This window comes from Nesoenas mayeri (assembly GCF_963082525.1).
Source record: "Nesoenas mayeri genome assembly, chromosome: 1".
Lineage (NCBI taxonomy): Eukaryota > Metazoa > Chordata > Aves > Columbiformes > Columbidae > Nesoenas > Nesoenas mayeri.
Genome location: NC_137541.1, coordinates 86,691,274 through 86,709,776, shown reverse-complemented (window position 1 = coordinate 86,709,776; position 18,503 = coordinate 86,691,274). Strand labels below are relative to the sequence as shown.

The following is an 18,503-nucleotide window of genomic DNA, read 5'->3' as shown; positions in this document are numbered from 1 at the left end:
TAACCCTAACCCTAAACCAACCCCAACCCTGACCCTAACCCTAAGCCTAACAGTAACCATAACCCTAACCCTAATGGCCTTAACCCTAACTCTAACCCTAACTGGAAGCCTAACGTCCCTAGCCCTAACCCTAACCCTAACCCTAACCCCTAACCCTAACAATAAACATAAAACTAAACCCTAATCCTAAACCTAACCATAAACCTAACCCTCCCTAACCCTAACCCTAATGGTCCCAACCCTAACCTAACCATAAGGCTAACCCTAATGGTAACCCTAAACCTAACCCCTAACACTAACCCTAATCCTAACGCTAACCCTAAACCTAAACCCTAATCCTAACCCTAAGCCTTACCCTAACACTAACCCTAACCCTAAATATAAAAGTAAACCCTAATCCCAACCCTAACCCTAATTCTAACCCTAACCCTAAGCCTAACCCTAAACTTTAACCGTAAACCATATCCCTAACCCCTAATCCTAACCCTAATGGCCCTAAGCCAAACCCTAACCCTAACACATAACCCTAAATCCTAGCCCTAACCCTAACACTAACCTTACCCCTAAACCATAACTCTAACCCCAATCCTAACCCTAATCCTAACCCTAACGGCCGTAACCCTAACCTTAACCCCTTACACTAACTCTAACCTCTAACCCCTAACCCTAAATCCTAAACCTAACCCTCTCTAACCCCAATCCTAACCCTGAACCTAACCCTAACCCTAAGCCTAAGCCTAAGCCTAAACTCTAGCCGTAAACCGTATCCCTAACCCCTAATCCTAACCCTAATGGCCGTAAGACAAACCCTAACCCTAACACTAACCCTACCCCTAAACCATAACCCTAACCCCAACCCTAACCCTAATCCTAACCCTAACGGCCATAACCCTAACCCTAACCCCAACCTTAGCCCTAATCCTAACCCTAACCCTAACCCTAACCCTAACGGCCGTAACCCTAACCCTAATGGCCGTAACCCTAACCCTATCTCTATCCCTAACCCTGACCCTATCCCTAAACCCTAACCCTAACGGCCGTAACCCTAACCCTAATGGCCGTAACCTTAACCCTAACTCTATCCCTAACCCTAACCCTATCCCTAAACCCTAACCCTAACGCCTAACTCTAATCCTAACAGTAACAGTAACCCTACCCTACATTTGCACTACTAGTAAATATATAAAACAGAAATAAAATACACTCAAGACAATTCCTCACGAACACGCTGGGCAGCCAGTCTCAGGAAACGGCACCTTGTCCCAATCGCTTATCTGAAAGAGAGAAAAGAGAGAAAAAAAAGGCAGAAAGGCTAAGAGGTCTTTGCAAAATGGCAAAAAAGCTGGACTAAACATCCTGACTGAAACTCCCCCAGCTATGCCCCAGAGAGAGGGCAGAAGTGACCAACAACCCCTAGAGGTCCCAACTCTCCTTAAATATGAAGCATAATGCTAATGGGATGGAATAGTCTTATTGATCAGTCTGGATGTCAGTCAAGCTCTGCCCCATCTATGCCCCCTTTCCTCAATACCTCACACCTGTGGGCAGAGCGCTCAGAATGTCCTTGGCTCTCAGACCAGAGCAATTAAAAACATTAACTCTGTGCTGGGGTGTTATCTGCTTGTTCTCAAACTAAGTTCAAATAATGACTGTGCTGGCTATGAACAAGAAAGGTGTCTAACTGCATGAAGAAAGCTAACCCATATTCAGTCAAACCAGCACAAGCCTCCATTTATGTCATCTGATGTCATGTATGTACTCTTTCACATGACTGGTGTGGACTTTCTCACTTCTTGGTCTCACAGTGATCTAGCTTCACCTTCCTCTTCCCCATTCCAATATTTCTAATGTTCTTATTACTCCACTGGCATTTTCTCATTCATATATGTTTTTAGTTACTGATATGTGACTATGTCATGCTTTTTCTCTTACCCCACAGTAAAATGAGGCCATGTCATTTTGTGTCATTTAGTCCTGCCATTTTAGGCTCATGGTATTATCTTCTTGAGAATTTGACTGATGTTCTAGATAAGGTGGAGTGGTTACAATATGAGACCTAATGTGACTGACTGTCACATGGTGAGAGGAAGAGTTGAAAAGGCCAACTGACAGGCACCTCTTTTTCAGAATGGATGGAGGGTGATACCCCTAGGTCTGTGAAGTGCTGAAGACATCTGTGCTGATTACTTCACAGAAACAACCATCTGAGATCCCAGAATAATCATGAAGCAAGGTCTCAATCAGGTAAGAAAACCTAAATCTCTCTTCAGAATGTCAGCCTTCCTTACTACCTTCACCTTCCTTCTTGCCTTAACTACAGAAGTTCAAGTTAATCTTTTCCAGGGCCTGTAGCTTATTTTTCAGTTTGTCTGTCTTTTTCATTTTCACTTGCTGTTTTCAGTTTAAATATTTTCATCCTGTCTTTCATGACTTCCCTTTTTAGATTTGACCTTTCTCTCTCTAGTTCTACACCAGTTTTCTTTCAGTAACTTAATTTTCTTTTTTCTGAATGGGAAAATCTTGTATGTTAATGGTAGTATTAACTGGTATATGCAACTATTTTTTTAGCAAAGATGCAAGATAATGCCTTTGGTGGGGTTTGAGTATGAGTAAGTGCAATGAGGTGAAAGAAACAGCCCCACCTTCAACAAATCACAAGAAATCAGCTGCCAGGCTGCCTACCTATTTTTTACAAAACTCTGTTTTGGTTGGTTTATGGTTCAGTATCTTTCCCAGGGTGAGTCCCTAGCCAGTGTTTATCAAGCCAAAAACCAGAAAATGAGAGCTTTTTCTCACCAATGCAAACTGATGTCAGTCATCCTGCTCTTGCCACCTCATCCAGTTTCAGTCCCCAGTTCCCAGAAAGCTCTGAGCATTACAGGAATAAGGAAACACTCCTCCCAAAGGCTATGCACAATTGTTTCAGCGTCTTGCCCCTGTGGGAGACATAATTTCTTGACTTCTGTTGACTACAGAATGGGGATCCAGTACCTGTTAAAAAGTCTCTGTCAAGACACTTTGATTTCCAACCCCTGGCCCAGCTATTAAACATCCTGATCATAATCAGCCTTACTGGAGTGATAGATGCACTTTCTCAAATAATATTAACATTTATTTTCACATTGCTACTGTTATAGTTTCATTAGATTGAATCTTATGTTTCATCAATCACCAAAACCAATTCAAGCAATCTACCTTAAAGCTGCCTTAATATCTCTAATCAGATAAGTCACCATAACATTTCTCAATTACCAAATAGCTTCTGCTTGTGAACATACCTGCAGCAGAACATTTGGCTGCTAAAGCCAAAATCTTTGCTTTCTACAACAGTATGATACCTGCAAACGATCAATATCAGTGTATTTTTCCATGCAAAGATGATCTACAGTCTTTCTTATCCTGTTTATTCTCTTTTACCACTGGCCAGTTACTTCCTGTTGCTCAAGCACTATTTTCAGCCTGCTAAGAAGTTTTGCCTCTCTCCATCCTATCAGAGTCACAGGGCTGTCTGGACTGCAACTGGCCTTTCCTTGGCTGTCGCTGGTACTGGCCATCCCTCTCCTCCAGGCTTCCTGGTATGTGTCTCACCTGTTTCCATTTTTCTCAGGTTGCCACTGATTAAGCTGAGCTTCCCAGAAGTGCTTCCCAGGAAACCTTATTGTTTGCCTTGCCTTCTCTGGAGCAGGCAAGCCATTCATGGGTGTGAATAGGCACGCCCAGCGTCGGTCGTTTTTCTGACAACAAAGGGGAACATCCTCTGAAGTATGTTGCAACTGCTGATAGAAACTGATATGATGTGATTCACCAACCATAGCTGGATTCCAAGAAATTCTTTATACAAAGGGCTAAGGCAGGCCAGTCCCAAAGCCTTGCAGGTGTGTACTGAAAAAAGATATCACAGAGAATGCAGGGGAGGAGAGTAGGGCTGAACTCTGCAACAGAGAAGAGGATACATCTCTCTTACATGCTGTAGACTCAAGACATGCAAACAGTAATGCTAATGTGCAGCTTTTTTTAATGTTTTATGAATTTGGCTGTAAGCTGATGCATTGAAAATGCTGGGAACCTGAAAGGTGTGGGCTAGAGGAGGAAGTAAGAGTTGCTTTGACATGTATATTCTCATCCTCTCCTGCTCGTTGTTTGTCTTGTTGCTGTGTGTTCTGGCACTGGGATGCATAACTCACTCCAGCTAACGCTCCCCTGTTTGATGAGCCATGTTTTGAAGGTAATGTGTGGGCGTATGTTGAAACGTTGCAGGGAGGGTAAGCTGCATGTTAATAAACGACAGCTTATCTACACATACACACAAACTGAAACAACAATTTGCCTTACGTATTTCAGTGTAAGGCTGGGCCTTATTGTTAAAAAAAAATAGTGCATATTACTGCTAACTGTGTGGTATTGGTTACTGGGTATATGCTGACTCACCTAGCTTCATCTCCAGTCCAACAGGAGAAAAGTACTGTCTGAAGACAAGAAAGTTGGAACAGACTTCTCAAAATAGTTCCTTGTAAATATTTGTGCACTGTTACTTAGGTAGCAGATTTTCTCCTGCAGTTTGGGTTACAGAAGAGGATAAATAAAACTAAAGTAAGAAATGGCACCTAAGCCCCTGAATTTTATTCTTTAACACAAAGGAAAATATACATGAGTTAATCAGCTGGTGTTCTAAAATTATAACAGAATTTGCTAGAGGGAGCAATCATACTCTGCAAAGTGTTTGACTAAAATAGACTCTTCAGTGTAAAAATTTACTTCCACTTATAACCCACCCAATTTGCTAGGTAGAATTATAAAACAACCAGTTCCTTGATTTTACTCCTGTTACAGCTGCAGAGACAATATGCCACAGAGAGAGACTTCAGGGTTGTTGTTTTATTCATTATTATACAACAGTATCTAGAAATTCCATGCAGATTCAGAATTCAGTTTTGTAAATGCTTCAAGGACATTCTGTGTCCTGAACTGTTTGCAGCATCTTAAACAAAAAAAATGTAGAGGAAAAAGTTGAAATAAAAAAAAAGTTTCAAGAATTGAAGGTTAAAGAAGTAAATTGAGAGACTAAAGAGGATAGATTCCACCGTCATAGCTTTATAATAAGTCCTAGAATTTACGTGACAGGTTTAAAGAAAGAGTAAAAGCACTTAAATACAACTTTGACATTTAAGTTCTGCCTAATTTCAGAATTGTGACACTACGGAATTCCAGTTAGTGGCCTCAGAGAGGCCAAAACTCCACAAGTATTTCAGTTTGTGACAGCAAAGCTCCTCAGGTACACACAGTTCTGCTCCTATCCATACTGGACATCTGACCAAGGCTGAACAGAATCATAGACTCAAAGAAAGATATAGATGGGAGGGCTCCTATGGAGGTCTGTAGTCCACCACACTGCTCCCAGCACAGCTAGGTCCAGAGCTAGATCAGGATGCTTATGGCCTTATCCAGGCAACATGTGACATTTCCAAGGAGGAAGACCTCCCAGCCTCTCAGGACACCTGTTCCAGTGCTGAACCATCCTTGTGAGAAGAAGTGTTTTTTGCTCTATGGCCAGCCAGTATTTTCTTTGCGCAAATGTTGTGACTGTTTCACTGTGCTGCTCTGAGAGGACTCTGACTCTGGTGTCTCCCTAGCCTCCCAACAGCTAGCTAAAGTCAGCAGTTAGATCCTCCTTTGGAATCCTCTTTGGCAGACTGAACAAACCTAACTCCCTCAGCCTCTCCTTGGACATTGCGCGCTCCTCTTGAGCTTGCTCTCATCTCTCATATGGGGGACTGCAACAGTGAGCACAGTGTTCCAGATGTGGCCTCACATGTGACAGATAAAGGGGAATAATCACTTCCCTTCACCTGCTGGCCATAATCTTGATATTGCAGCCCAGTATGTGGTTGGTCTTCATTGCCTCTTCCTGGCTTATGTTCATCTTGCTGTCCAATGGAAGCCCAGGTTCTTTTCTGCAGAGCTGGTCCCAAAACAATTAGTCCCTAGACTGTACTGATGCATGGAGTAGTTTTGTCTCGAAATGACTATGCCATATAGATAAAATATTATTATAGAAGAATATTTTGAAAGGTAGACTTCCTATATGTTTCTGCCAAGCTGGGTCAATGGAAAGCAGTTCCATTTTAGCTGTCAAAAATCTTGACTTTGCTTCTCTTTCTGACTTACATAAGCCTACAGATCTCCTTAATGATTTAAATCTAAGTGACCAGGAATGACTGTAAAAATGGTAATAAAAATAAATCAGGCCTCAGTCCCACCCACTGCTGAATAGTGATTTAATCTGAGTCAGTAGGAAATAATGGATTATCTGAACTAGTTGAAACTCCACACACAGTTCTACAAATGTCTTTAAAGTTTTTGTATCTGTTTTGCTTTACCTGTAAGTGTGAGTTCGGTTTAAACTAAGACCCGCAAATTTATTTTTAAGAAGAGCAGCTATGCATTCTGTCAACCAGCTCAATGAATAATCAGCTCCTTTAAACTGCTTCAGTGAGGGTGTAACAACACTACCTTCCTCTGAAGGTGCAATTACATCCTGTTGCTTGATTTACAGAAAAGCTCCAAACCCCCTATTCTTGGGAGGAAAGGAACTGCCCATTGTTCATGCAGATAAGGCAGAGGCAGTGAGGAAAGAGGAAAGACATCTGTGTTGAAAGAAAACATTAGCTCTAAGGACACTCACAGGCAGAGGGACCCCAGACTGGGCAAGAAACAGAATCTCAGCCCAGACTGAACTGCACATGTCATCAAGAGGAACAAGTCTCTATTTCCTTGTCTTCTAACCCAGAAACAGTGTGTTGTCACTGAACTGATCAGCTCCAAATGAAAGGAAGGGAAACCCCTGTTTCTTCATCACTCTTTAGCTTTGTTGTGTTTAGTAGAATCCTCCTAAAGTCTCAGTACTTGAAGTGAGGTGGGTCTCAGCTGATCCTTAGTGACTGAGTCCACAGTCTGGAGATCATGCATCGACCCATTGCTCCTGTTTTCTATTAAGACATACTACTTGCGTACACTGTTGAGGAAGCTTTATAGCCAGACTCTTTATAGCCAGCTGTCGGGGAAGGTCCTGCAGCAGCAAAAGGTGGGTGTAGGAGTTAGCCATGGCTTTATAACTACTGGGAACTGTGTCTAGCAGTGGTCCTTGTTGAGTTACCTGCTTTTGGAGGATCACTGCTCTCTCTGCATTCTCTAAAGAGCTCCTTCCTGGTCTTCACTGACTGCCCATTTTTCTTGTCTTATAGCTTACTGTAAAGTTTCTTCCTAACTTAGTCAGACTGTTGACTTATGCTCTGAAGTAGACATATAATTCCTAGTTTTGCACCTGAGGTAATATAATTGTGGATGTTTTCATTATTCATCTGAGTCCCTAGATGTTTTGAATCCTGCTGAGATACTGGATAACAATAAAACCTTGGGGCAGTTCCAGTGATTGCAGTGGCAAAAATAAAGACATGTAGGCTTATCAGATTCACCTCCTCAACTTTATTAATTACTTCTTTCTGGACCTTTTTTGAGAAGTCTTCTTTCCAGAAAAAAATACTCCACTAGTAACTTTTTTTTTTTTTTCCCCATCAACTTCCTTCTATTTGCTCTTGATGTCATTGGAATATTTAAAATAATTTTCCAACTTCTTTCATACTTAAATATTGCTGAGTTTTTGATGTTAGGAGAAGTATTCAAGGAATCTCTGCTTTTATTCCTGGTTTAAAGTGTAGAAAGAGTTGGAATTATTCCTTGTAGTAAATATTGTATTACATGATGAACACATGCAATGAGGAATTTTCACCTGTGACCAGTATATGTAATTTATTGTTATTCAGCTCTCTATGTCCTTAACTTTTCTAGATCTTTACAACTTAAACAGCTTTGTATCACTCCACATTCCTAGGAACTTTCCATTCTTCCTGTGACTAGCAAGATCCCATTCTCTCTAAGTCAAAAATATTAGCTTTGTATTTTCTTTAAAAAATGTTATACAGAGTATATTGCAACAGACATTTTAGGTTTTGAGTCTGGATGATAGCTTATTTTAACTGTGATGCCACAGGGCTGAGCCAAGCATAAAGTTGTAAGCAGCCAAAAGGTCAGATCTAATTTCACAATCTTCATGTCTGATCACTGACTCCTTCCATTTGAAATCCTGTTTCCATATGAACTTTGGGGCAGATTCATTGTGGGGAAGGGAGAAGCCAGTCAGTAAACACCTTATATTCCCATTAACTTGAATCGGACTGTAAAGCAAAAGCTCCAACTCACTGTCTGGTTGTCCTTGTACATCTCTGGCACAGATGTAGAGAACTTCCGTATTGGTGTGAATACAGAATGAATAGGTCTGCCTGTGAGTAGGAGCACCAGAAGGAGAAGTAGCAGAATGTCTGCAAGACCTAGGTGTTGATGGTCATCAAGATCCCAACACATCAATCTGCATCTTCTTAGGACACTCAGATCAGGAGGGAGAGTCCAATGATGACTCTCACAAGCAGTACAGGATGGAGTGACTAATCAGCGTCAACTCCTAAAGGGTACCTAATGCATGTTCAAAACCCGCACATTGTCACCAACCTAATAATAACTCAGAAGAAGTGATGAAGACCCGACAGCTGATATTCCTTGTAATCAATGTCATGGCAGATCATTTGGGGACAAGAACCTTGGTGGTTGTAAGAATAAGAGTCTGACAGTGTGCTGAATGTGACTGAGTGAGACCAGTTTTGTTTTTAAATGAAATCACCTTCCTCCCCACATAATGAGCTGGTTCTACAGTACTGCAACATGATTTCCTATATCATTAGTGTAAACTCATCTTACTTTGAGTTATTGCAGATAATGAAAATGCAGGTGCCATTGATTTGACAAGAGTATGACTTTCCTATGCCTGTTTTGCAGGAAGTAATCTTTCCTTTTATAGGGAGATGCTTTAGGTTTGGATTGTTCCTATGGCAACATAAAGGCGAAAATACTAGTCTTATCATGTGACTTTTATCTGGAAAGACTGTATCATATAAATAAGGATGCCTGAGGAGTGTTGAAATCTATCATCATAGGATTAATAATACCACTGCTACAGTTATTTTAGCAAAACCAGTAAGAGTTACAGCACGTGCTGGACTGCAGCAGACATGAGACTGAAAGGTGCATAGCAGTGTTATTTTGTGTGTTTCCCATATGTAGGCAGAACAGGATAATTTAGACAAATTAGGGAAGATCAGTTTTGGACAGAAATAGGAGGGAAAGAAGTAACTTCATTACTTTAGTTAATACTTCCCTCTGTCATGGCTCTTCAAAGTCCCAATCAGACCCTGTGATTCAGAACCCACTTCTTACACATCAAATTGCTGAGAAAAATCTAAAAGGTTTGCTTCTGTTTCTCTGTCTAATCCAAAGGAATTTCAGCACTCCAATCTCTCTCGGTGTTCTCCCTTGGTAGACTGAGAGAGTAGAATGACATTTACTTTCTCTGGGCTACAGTCATTAAAAATTATGGTAAGTGGATTTGACTAATGTAAAGAATTGGCACTGTAACTAAGGAAGTTAACTTGGAGCCATCTGACAAAAGAGAAATGTAGAATTTAAAACTCACATTAATAGCTGTATTCAAGTTGACAGGCTAGCCAGACTAAAGTATTAACACAGAATATTGGCTCTCACGTCAATGAATCCCTGGTTGCTGCTGTGAGCAAAGGCTCAGCTGCCTTATTTAAAATTATCAAAGTTGTAGTGAATATTTTAATTGCCTGCCAGATCTTTCAAAAACCAGAAGGGGAAGGTCTTAATAAAAGCACATTACTTACTAACAGAGAAGTACTTTAGAAATACATAAGAGAAGTACTTTGAGTCAAATAGTATTAAAGGATTTAAAGACAGTAAATAACTGTAATGAGCCTAGGACAAAGCTGAAGCATCAATTCCAAATCCTGTCAAGTCAAATCAAGTTTCGAAGTTCATCCTGCTGCAAGCACTGGGCTGGACTAGAGACCCTCAGAGGTCCCTTCTGAGATCAGTAGGATTCTACAGCAGAGGCTTCTAACCTGTCTTCTAGGAGATATTGATATGCTCAAATACTTGGCAATAAAACTAAGGGACAGAAAGAAACTGAGGTTTATAATACCGATCAAAACCTTGGCAGAGGCCCTCACATATTTCTGGTGGTTGTGGGCATAGAATAGCAGAGAGGTAACTATTGCCTCCTACTAGCTGTGAGAAGATAGCAGGGCTGCGTCCAGAACTAGAGATGTTCCTCACAATCAGAGGCACCTTGGCAGATCCCTCTTCACTGTAAGTACATGGATGATGCCTTTGGGAAGGAGTACATAGCTGAAGCAGCAGTCTATGAGCCAGGCTAGACTCCCACCTCTTTAGTTCTGAGATACATGTGGGAAGCACAATGAGCAGTGGAGGCTTTCTGCAAAGACACTGTCTCCACCCAGTGTCCTTGCAGATGAATGGAGTGAGGAGATACCCCAGAGCCCAAGACTATCCCCCATCCTATCCCCACCAGTATTCCCACAGCCATTCACAGCACTCTCAGGCCCTCTCCTATGCCCGGCTGTGTTGAGTGCAGGGCTTTGCTGTATAGACCTGTAGAGAGTACTCAGGGATGAGAGTCGGAAGAAAGAAGCTTCTGAGATAAGAGCAGCAACAATGTGTAAGACACCTCAGAACCATCTTCTTTTTAAATGTTACCTCTCAGTTGCCAGGACTTGCCTGAGGTCCCTTTTCCAGCCACCCCCACCCACCTTTACAAGTGACTGTTTCAGACTTGTTGACCCAGTATGCTGTATGCTGAGAGCTGGAGAATGCTCAAGTGGAGTAAGACAGCAATATCCCTCATGTGGGGCATGAACACAGAAAAAAAAAGATAATTTCTAAATCAGCATAATCCAGTCAGGCAATGCAGAGTTAGACAAGAGCATATTCCATGTTCAACCACAGATCTTCCCCTGGGCATCATAACTGTTTGGTTTGGGTAGGGTCTCAATATCCCCCGCTGTATGAGTACAGTTGGGCACCTACATTCCACAAACGGTCCTGTCTTTTCTTGGGAGAAGAATGCCATCATCCCCAAATTTGCAGAGGCCTGAGATCTGGCAAACACAGGTGTCCTGAAGTTTTCCAACAAAACCAGCTAAGACATCTGTAAGAATCCCTTCATGATTTACACAGACATAAAAAATTCAAAATATTCATCCTTGCAATTAATTTTGTAGAGGCTGCCCTGAGCAAGGCACTAGATGAGAACACAGATCTCATCAGTGGTTGAGCAACAGAGCTCAACCTGTAAGGCCTGTAGATCACATCAGTGCTGTGCATGTGCTCAAAAATGAAGAGAGTTTGGTGGATGATGGCAGAGACATTCGGGGTACTCAAGGTCCAGTATCTTGAATGTACATGCTATTCAAAGAGGTACCTTCACTCAAGGAGGTAGTTCAAGGTGATATCCTGAGTGCCACCTACCAGTACCATTGATACTGGTAGGGTACTAGTGAAATCTCCTTTTCAGTGTAGAGAAACTTCCAAAAGTTTTTTTGGTTTTGTGTGTGGTTTTTTTTTTTTTTTTAATTGTTGTTGTTTTGTTTTGTTTTTAATTTTTTCACACTGCCATGTTTTGCTAGCAATGAAGGTAAGACATTTCCTAAATATTGTTCCTATAAATAATCAATATCCTAAAAGAATTAAATGCACTTGCATTAAAAATATTTCTGTACCTTTATGGTAGTCAAAATACAAAGTTTACTAAGAGGATGTGTTTCTGTTATGGGTTAGGGAAGTTGAAATTCTCTGAAAGTCCAATTTTAAGAGCATGGAAGAAGTTTCAATGTATTCACCTCCCCTTTTCAAAGTCATGTTATCACAGCCTAATCCATTTTGGCTTCCATGGCAAGTGCATCCAACAGCCTCCATTCTTTTGGACCCTTTAAAAGCTTAGAAAACCTGCTGATAATCCTCTATTTAACCATATAGCTTATTTTGTTCTTTGATCTGAAGCAGCAGGAAAGCAACAAGATGAAATTAATACACCTATTTACAATAATGGAGTTGTAGTCAATGAAAAAGTATGGGAGTATAAGATTAAACCTAGGAAGCAGATTTCAGTATCATTGAGGGTGAAAAGCTGTCAAAGATCGTGATTTGCTTTATTGAGAAAAGGCCCCTGTTTGCCTTATGTTTATTATTCAACATGCCAAGGGCAATAGCCATATTGATTTTACTGTGAAAACTATAATGCTATAGGACTTTTGCTTGCAGATATTTATAGGTAGAAGATTTACAGAAGAAGAGAGATGAAGAAGAGAGATGAGTCCTTCCTGAGATTGTTTTGTGCCATTATATGAAACTACTTATCCAGCATATAAAATCAGATAGGATCCTATATGATAAAACAAATAAAGACTACACACCTATAAACAGGCTAATGGGAAACAAATATGCTTAAATATTCTGCCCTTCCCTCCCAATAAAAAAAACTTCTAGATCCTAAAAGCTTTTTATTTTCTAACAAAATTGTTGTGCAGGCCTTAAGTCTCTTTAATGGCCCACCTGGGGAAGCAGCCAGGAAGGTAGGACAAGAAATAAACAGGAGACCAAAGTGGAGCTGAGGAATGAGGTAAAGCTCCATGCCAGCTGCTTGGTTTCAGTGGCAGTTTCACTTTGCCCTGCAATCATCTCCACATCAAAAAGCTGACTGAAGGTGCTAGTAATAATTCCAGCACTGTATCCCTAACCTAAATCTCTTGGCTCTAAAGATCCTGCCATGCTCAGTTATCTTCTAGACAAGTCCATGAAAATGTGAAAATGGGAAGCTTAATACCCACCCAGTGTATACCCTTGGCTCTCTCTACCTGTTTAGGTGCAAACATATGAGACAGTCTGGTTTTACAAATTGGCATGTAAAGATCTAAGACCGTCTGGTTCTACAGATGGATGTGTAAAGATGAGGGAAGACCAGATGGCTCAGCAGAATATGGCCCTTAGTTGCTGCTGAAAATCAGGTCTCATAAAGTCTGTGTTGTGTTTTATTGTGTTGTTGGTCTACAGTTGCTTTCAGCATTCACTTTAGTTTCCACGTTTTGATTTACTTAATAGACCAAGTTTCAAAAATCAAGTGGGAAGATGAACTGGCAATAGAGTTGACAGCAAGTTGGTAAGATGTTACCACTATCAGTGCCCTCTTTTCACCTGCAAGACAGTAAGGCATCTGTTTCAAATATCTTGTTTGATGTCAACATTGAACACACTCAGGATGAACATAGATTGTTAATGCAGTGACCAGTAGCAACTATTTCATTTTGGTACAGGATAGCAACACTACAACACCAAGATTAAGCTACAATAGTAAGAAAAGAGGACAAGCTTACTGTGTTTATTTTGTGAAGGCAACTGTAATTCATCAAGAAGAGTATCATGAAAGTAACTGCAGATTTGAAACAGATAAAAAAGCTCTAAAATTTCTGTTAATTAAAACAAATAACAACAAAACAACAACCAACCAACCAAACATACACACACAAAGAAGCAACAAATTAAAAGATTGATTAACTCACACATTCAGCTGTCAGTGTAGAAAAAAAGTAAAATCACACTATCAAAGTAACTAGTGATATAGATGCTTATTGCATGTTATTAATGCTAAAGATATCTTTTTCAATGTTGGTGAGGTGTTTTCACACTTAAGGATAATTAATCCAAAATGGGAAAGAAAACTAGAAAACGTGAACTAATTACAAATTACAGTTATGTACTAGTCATACAGAGATGACTATTGCTATATTTTGAGCTGTGATTAAATTACTAAAATTATTATAATCCTATTTTTCTACAACCTAGTTGAAGAAGTCATGAGCATGATGAAGTCATGAGCATCTAGAAATCAAATTTGTCTGGGTCAAATTTTCTGTTTATTGTACATACACTGCTTGTGTTAGTAATGCTCAAGGAGAAACTGAATCTTGCCTTTTATTTTTCCCCTTGTTTCTTCCTGAGGTCAGTAAGAAAAGTAATAAAAAAGTGAAAAATTAATGCTATCAATATAAATAAATATTTTTAAATGTGCTTAGGAAGAATGCTCTCTTGAAGAGGAGCATAAGTGTAGAACTGCACTTTTTGGATTTACAACTATAAAATGTGCTATAATATCTATTAGAAAGTAAGTAACTCTTGTGACTGAGACTTGTACAACTTGGAGCAGTTTTAGGAATGTGAATATGAATCAGATTATATTATGGCTGGGTTTGCATTGCTTTCCACTTGTCTATCCAGAATGTTGCATCTTGACATAAGTGAAACCCTGTTTGGCTTAGATTTTTTTGTTTTTGCAATAGGTCCCTCAGTCTCACATGGATTCACTGTTGACCAAAAGTACTAACTTGGAAAGAAACAAAAGCCTGGCCATCACCAGACAAAGCTGATTGCATCACCGTTAAACTACGTGTGGTCCTGATGGGTGGGATGGGCTGCTCTCTGCTCCTGCCACAGCACTGTGAGGCAGCCAGGACCTCTTGGGTTCCACACCCACTGGACCACCCAGAGTAGCAGAACTGGGATGTGAAGGCAAGAGAATTTTCTCAGGTAATTTCTGGGCAAAATAAAGGTCCTTTTCCTCATTTTCAGGATGGTACAATAATTTAATTTACTCCTGTTTTGCAAGCCCAACAAGAGCATGGCAGACCATGTGCAGGACAGCTTATCTAGAGACAAAAGGCAGAAAGCCTGCAGTTCAGCCAACAGTGGAAATACACTTTTGTCCCTAATTAGGTCTCCAGCCAGGGTAGAGAAATATCAATGAGTACATTGCTGATGAACAAGTAAGTGGAGTTTTATGCAGTTATACTGGAATTATAGTCCATATCTATGTCCCTCCAACTCTGTTAAGTGGAGAATATATATGGGAAGCTGCCCTCCCATTTTGACTAGAGCCCAAGTAAGGAGTTTTCTACATTCCTGGTGCCAAGAAGACATGATTGTTCATCTACTGATGATTAACAGAATCAGAAAAAGATTAAGGTGGAAAGGGACTACTGGAGGTCTTTAGCCCAAATACCTACTCACAGCAGGGTTAACACCAAAGCTGTGTCAGGTTGCTCAGGGCCCTGTTCAGGCAAACTCTACATCTCCAAGGGTGTTACTCTCTGGATATGTGCAGAAGAGTGAGGGAGTTTCCTCTGCTTCTACTGGGAATGAAAACACGGATCTATACCCTATCTCTATCAGCTTCATTCATTCTCTTGTCCTTGTTATTATTCTCAGGGGAGAAAGATAACAAGCTTGACTACTTGTGCAGCCAGGTCCCTAAGCTAGGGGTGACCACTTTGTGATTAAGAGGACTCCTTGTGCTCCTTTGTAGGAGTTTAAAATATCTGTTTAAAATAAAGTCTAAGTTTCTGAGTGAAAAAAGTCTGTGTACAGAACTAATTTAACAGCTCAAGCCACTAGACGGTAGGAGTATATTTTCTGCAGAAAGACTGTCTGAAGTCAGTTGTTTGAAATATTCTAAGATAATTGCTGGTCAAGTAGAGTCAGAAAACTTTCCAACATGAAAAAGAAAACACTAAAATATTAAAACATGGTCATGAAGTGGAGCTTGTTGCAGAATGTCACTGGGGCCCCTGGGAGCTCTATACATCTATGCTACAATAACACCTTAGTGAAAGCCAGTTGAAGATGCACAGATGCAAGTTATCAATACCAAAGGATGCTTCAATAGTTTGGGAAGTAATATCAAGTGAGGAACTCCATAGATTGCTTCTAGGTTCAGTTTCATTCACCATCTAGAAGGACATTTAATAGCACAATGGTGAAACTCACCACTCTTTCTAAAATGTGAGGAGGAGCGAACACAGTAAACAATTTATAAGAAACATATGAAAGAGTTCTGTCTGAACTGCAGTTCAAAAGAAACATATCCCACCTCAGTGTTGGGAGTGCCCTTTGACTGTCCCAACAGTACATCAAGACAAGACCTGGTGCATACCATTCCTCCTCTTCTCCCTCACCACAAGCCCACATATCTGTAGGAGGAAAGCCCAGGTGTGTTGTGTAGTGATATTTTCCAGCCAGACACCTAATCTCAGTGATACATGAAACAGAATACTAGGAAATTGAATGAAAATATGCCCTGTGATTCAGAAATACCCAGAGGGACTAGAAACACAAGATGAGGTTCAACCCAAAGACAGGTTGAGAGTGAGTTTAAAAGATGCAGTTATCTTCTTACCACCAAAAAGCACGTCAGAGATCGGACACTCACTGAGAAGCCATGACAGTGAACAGGTTATGGAGATGTAAAGCATAGAACCATAGAATATAATTGTAAAGAGAAATATTTTTTTGAAATCAAGATATTTCAGATTTTTAAGGGTTTTTTTTTGGGGGGTGGTGGTGGTGTTTTTTTGTGGGGTTTTGTTTGTTTGTTTTTGTTTGTTTGTTTGTTTGTTTTTGTTTGTTTGTTTGTTTTTTGTTTTTGTTTTTTTAACACTAGACACCCAGGGAATTAATTTTGTCCAACAGTTTAAAAAGACAAAATCCAGCCTTGTGATGCACAAGCAAAAGGATCCTGTTAATCCTATTTATACAACTCAGCAGAGCTGTACGAATAATTCACATGTAGTACTCCATTGTACTGGGTGCAGCCTCTGTGTAAATTTCTCCTTTTCCCCTTTTGGATCTGCACTTCCGTGCAGAGAACACATGGCAAAGCACTGCAACAGGTCTTTTACAGATACTAGAAAAGTTCCAGGCATTTGGACGTCTACTTATTTATGCTTCCACTTGTTTATAGATTTGCTGCAGATCTTGATCTTGCTGTAACATTAGATCATATTTTGTTTGACTACCGCTGTACACATTCTGACTGGGAGCTACAGTAGGTGAACTCCAATCTACAAAATAACAAGGAGTTACACATGATTTCTGACCCCCATCATCTGGAACACCCAAATTTCTAACCCACATCAGCCAACACTAACAAGGGGGAGAAAATATTTTCAGACCTTCTCTTCCAACAAGCCTCAGTAGACCTGTTCCTGCCTATTCCAAATAGCTTAGATCAAATGTCCTGAGTGTCTGCCTACTAATGAAACAGAGACAGAGCATCCCCAGCTTCTTCACCCTAGAGTTTTGGTACTTCTGTGATGGTACATATGCAAACTCAGGTAGCCCTGAGAAATTGAATGTAAGGCTGTAACAGTGTTTGTTTGTGGTTTGTTTTTTTTTTTTTTCCTTAGAAAAGATATGAGCTCCTGAGGTGGCCTAGAGCTTTATTCTCCAGTTGCAAACGGTTCTTTCCCATTTCATGTCTATGCAGGCCTTGCCTATGCTGTCCCATCACAAAGGAGAAGTTAGCCATCTGCCTCACTGCTACATCAATGACTGAAGAAGGCACAGTACTGTACAAATGAGGGCTGAAATGGATACATTCCAGTACTGCTAAGTCAAGGTATGGGATGTACACAAGGAAACCTTATATTGGTGCTGCAGTGGAAGTCATTCAAATATGGGGACATGCTATCACAGCCTGGGGAACAAAACGGGCTGCTGCTACTGCCTACAGATGGATTTCCTAAATATCTACTGTGAGGACAGCTCAGGGGTTTTAGCCGCATTCTCACAGAGAGTAGTGGACCGAGCAGTCTCTAACTCAGTATCTGGGCTGTTTTCATCTCTCAAAGTTACAAGTGCGCCTCGTGGGGATGGGCAGGGGGCAGAGTCAGGGGCCAGCCCTAGCCAGGGGTCCAGCTGAGCGCGCCCGGAAAGCCGCCTGGGGACGCCGGAACAAGAGCGGGGACGGTGGCGAGGGCTGCCCAGGAGATGGCAATCGGGAGCCTCTTACGAGACTGGAGCAAAGGTGGAGGGAGGCTCCCAGGAAAAAGGTGGCTGCCTTTAAGGTGGATTTATTTGCCTGCCAGATGGGAAGTCTGTGACCAGCCCCTTTAAAACAGGTAAAGGCAGTAAGGCTTCTCCACCCACTCGCCTTGATCTTTCATCATAACTGTGGGCCAGGCAGGGAGGTTGTGCAATGTGTGCGCTCCAGTCAGGAGGCTGCGGGAGAGGTTCATGCACTGCCAGCAGGAGCCAAGGCTCGGAGGCCTGAGCCAGGAAAGCAGGCAGGGGCTGGGAGCCAGCCCCCCTCTCCAACCACCATGGAGCTGAGGACCTGGAGCAGCAGGATTGAGCTCTCCCTCAGGCTCCTTCTCTTTTGGACTCTCTTTCCTCCCGAGGTGCCTGGGAAAGAAGGTAAGCGTGGGACCCACTGGTCCCTCTGCCTGGAGGGTTGGACTTGGGCAGTCAGGCAGAGAGGGACCTCTCTAGGGGGCAGGGAAGAAGGCCTAGCACACATGCCTCAGGGACATCACAGGCTGCCCAGAGGGAGCTGGAGAGTGAATGGGGGTGTCTGAGGAGCGCAGGTGGGTCTGGGGGAATGAAGGCCAGGAGCAAATCCCATCTAGAGTCTTGGTGGCTTAGTGAATTGAGCCCAGGTATATTTTTCTCCTCCCTCTCCACCCCCTCCC

At 41.4% G+C, this 18,503-nt stretch overlaps 1 protein-coding gene across 1 annotated transcript in view; it reads left to right on the top strand.

Annotated features, from left to right (window-relative positions):
- Window positions 1–18,134: 18,134 nt before the first annotated feature.
- EPHA1 (EPH receptor A1) overlaps window positions 18,135–18,503 on the top strand; it is a gene marked incomplete at both ends in the record, with an annotated part of 37,198 nt that continues 36,829 nt past the window's right edge. Inside the window, one exon of the mRNA XM_080348433.1 lies at window positions 18,135–18,228. Coding sequence (XP_080204559.1) covers window positions 18,135–18,228 — 94 coding nt within the window. The remainder of the gene's footprint in view (window positions 18,229–18,503) is intronic.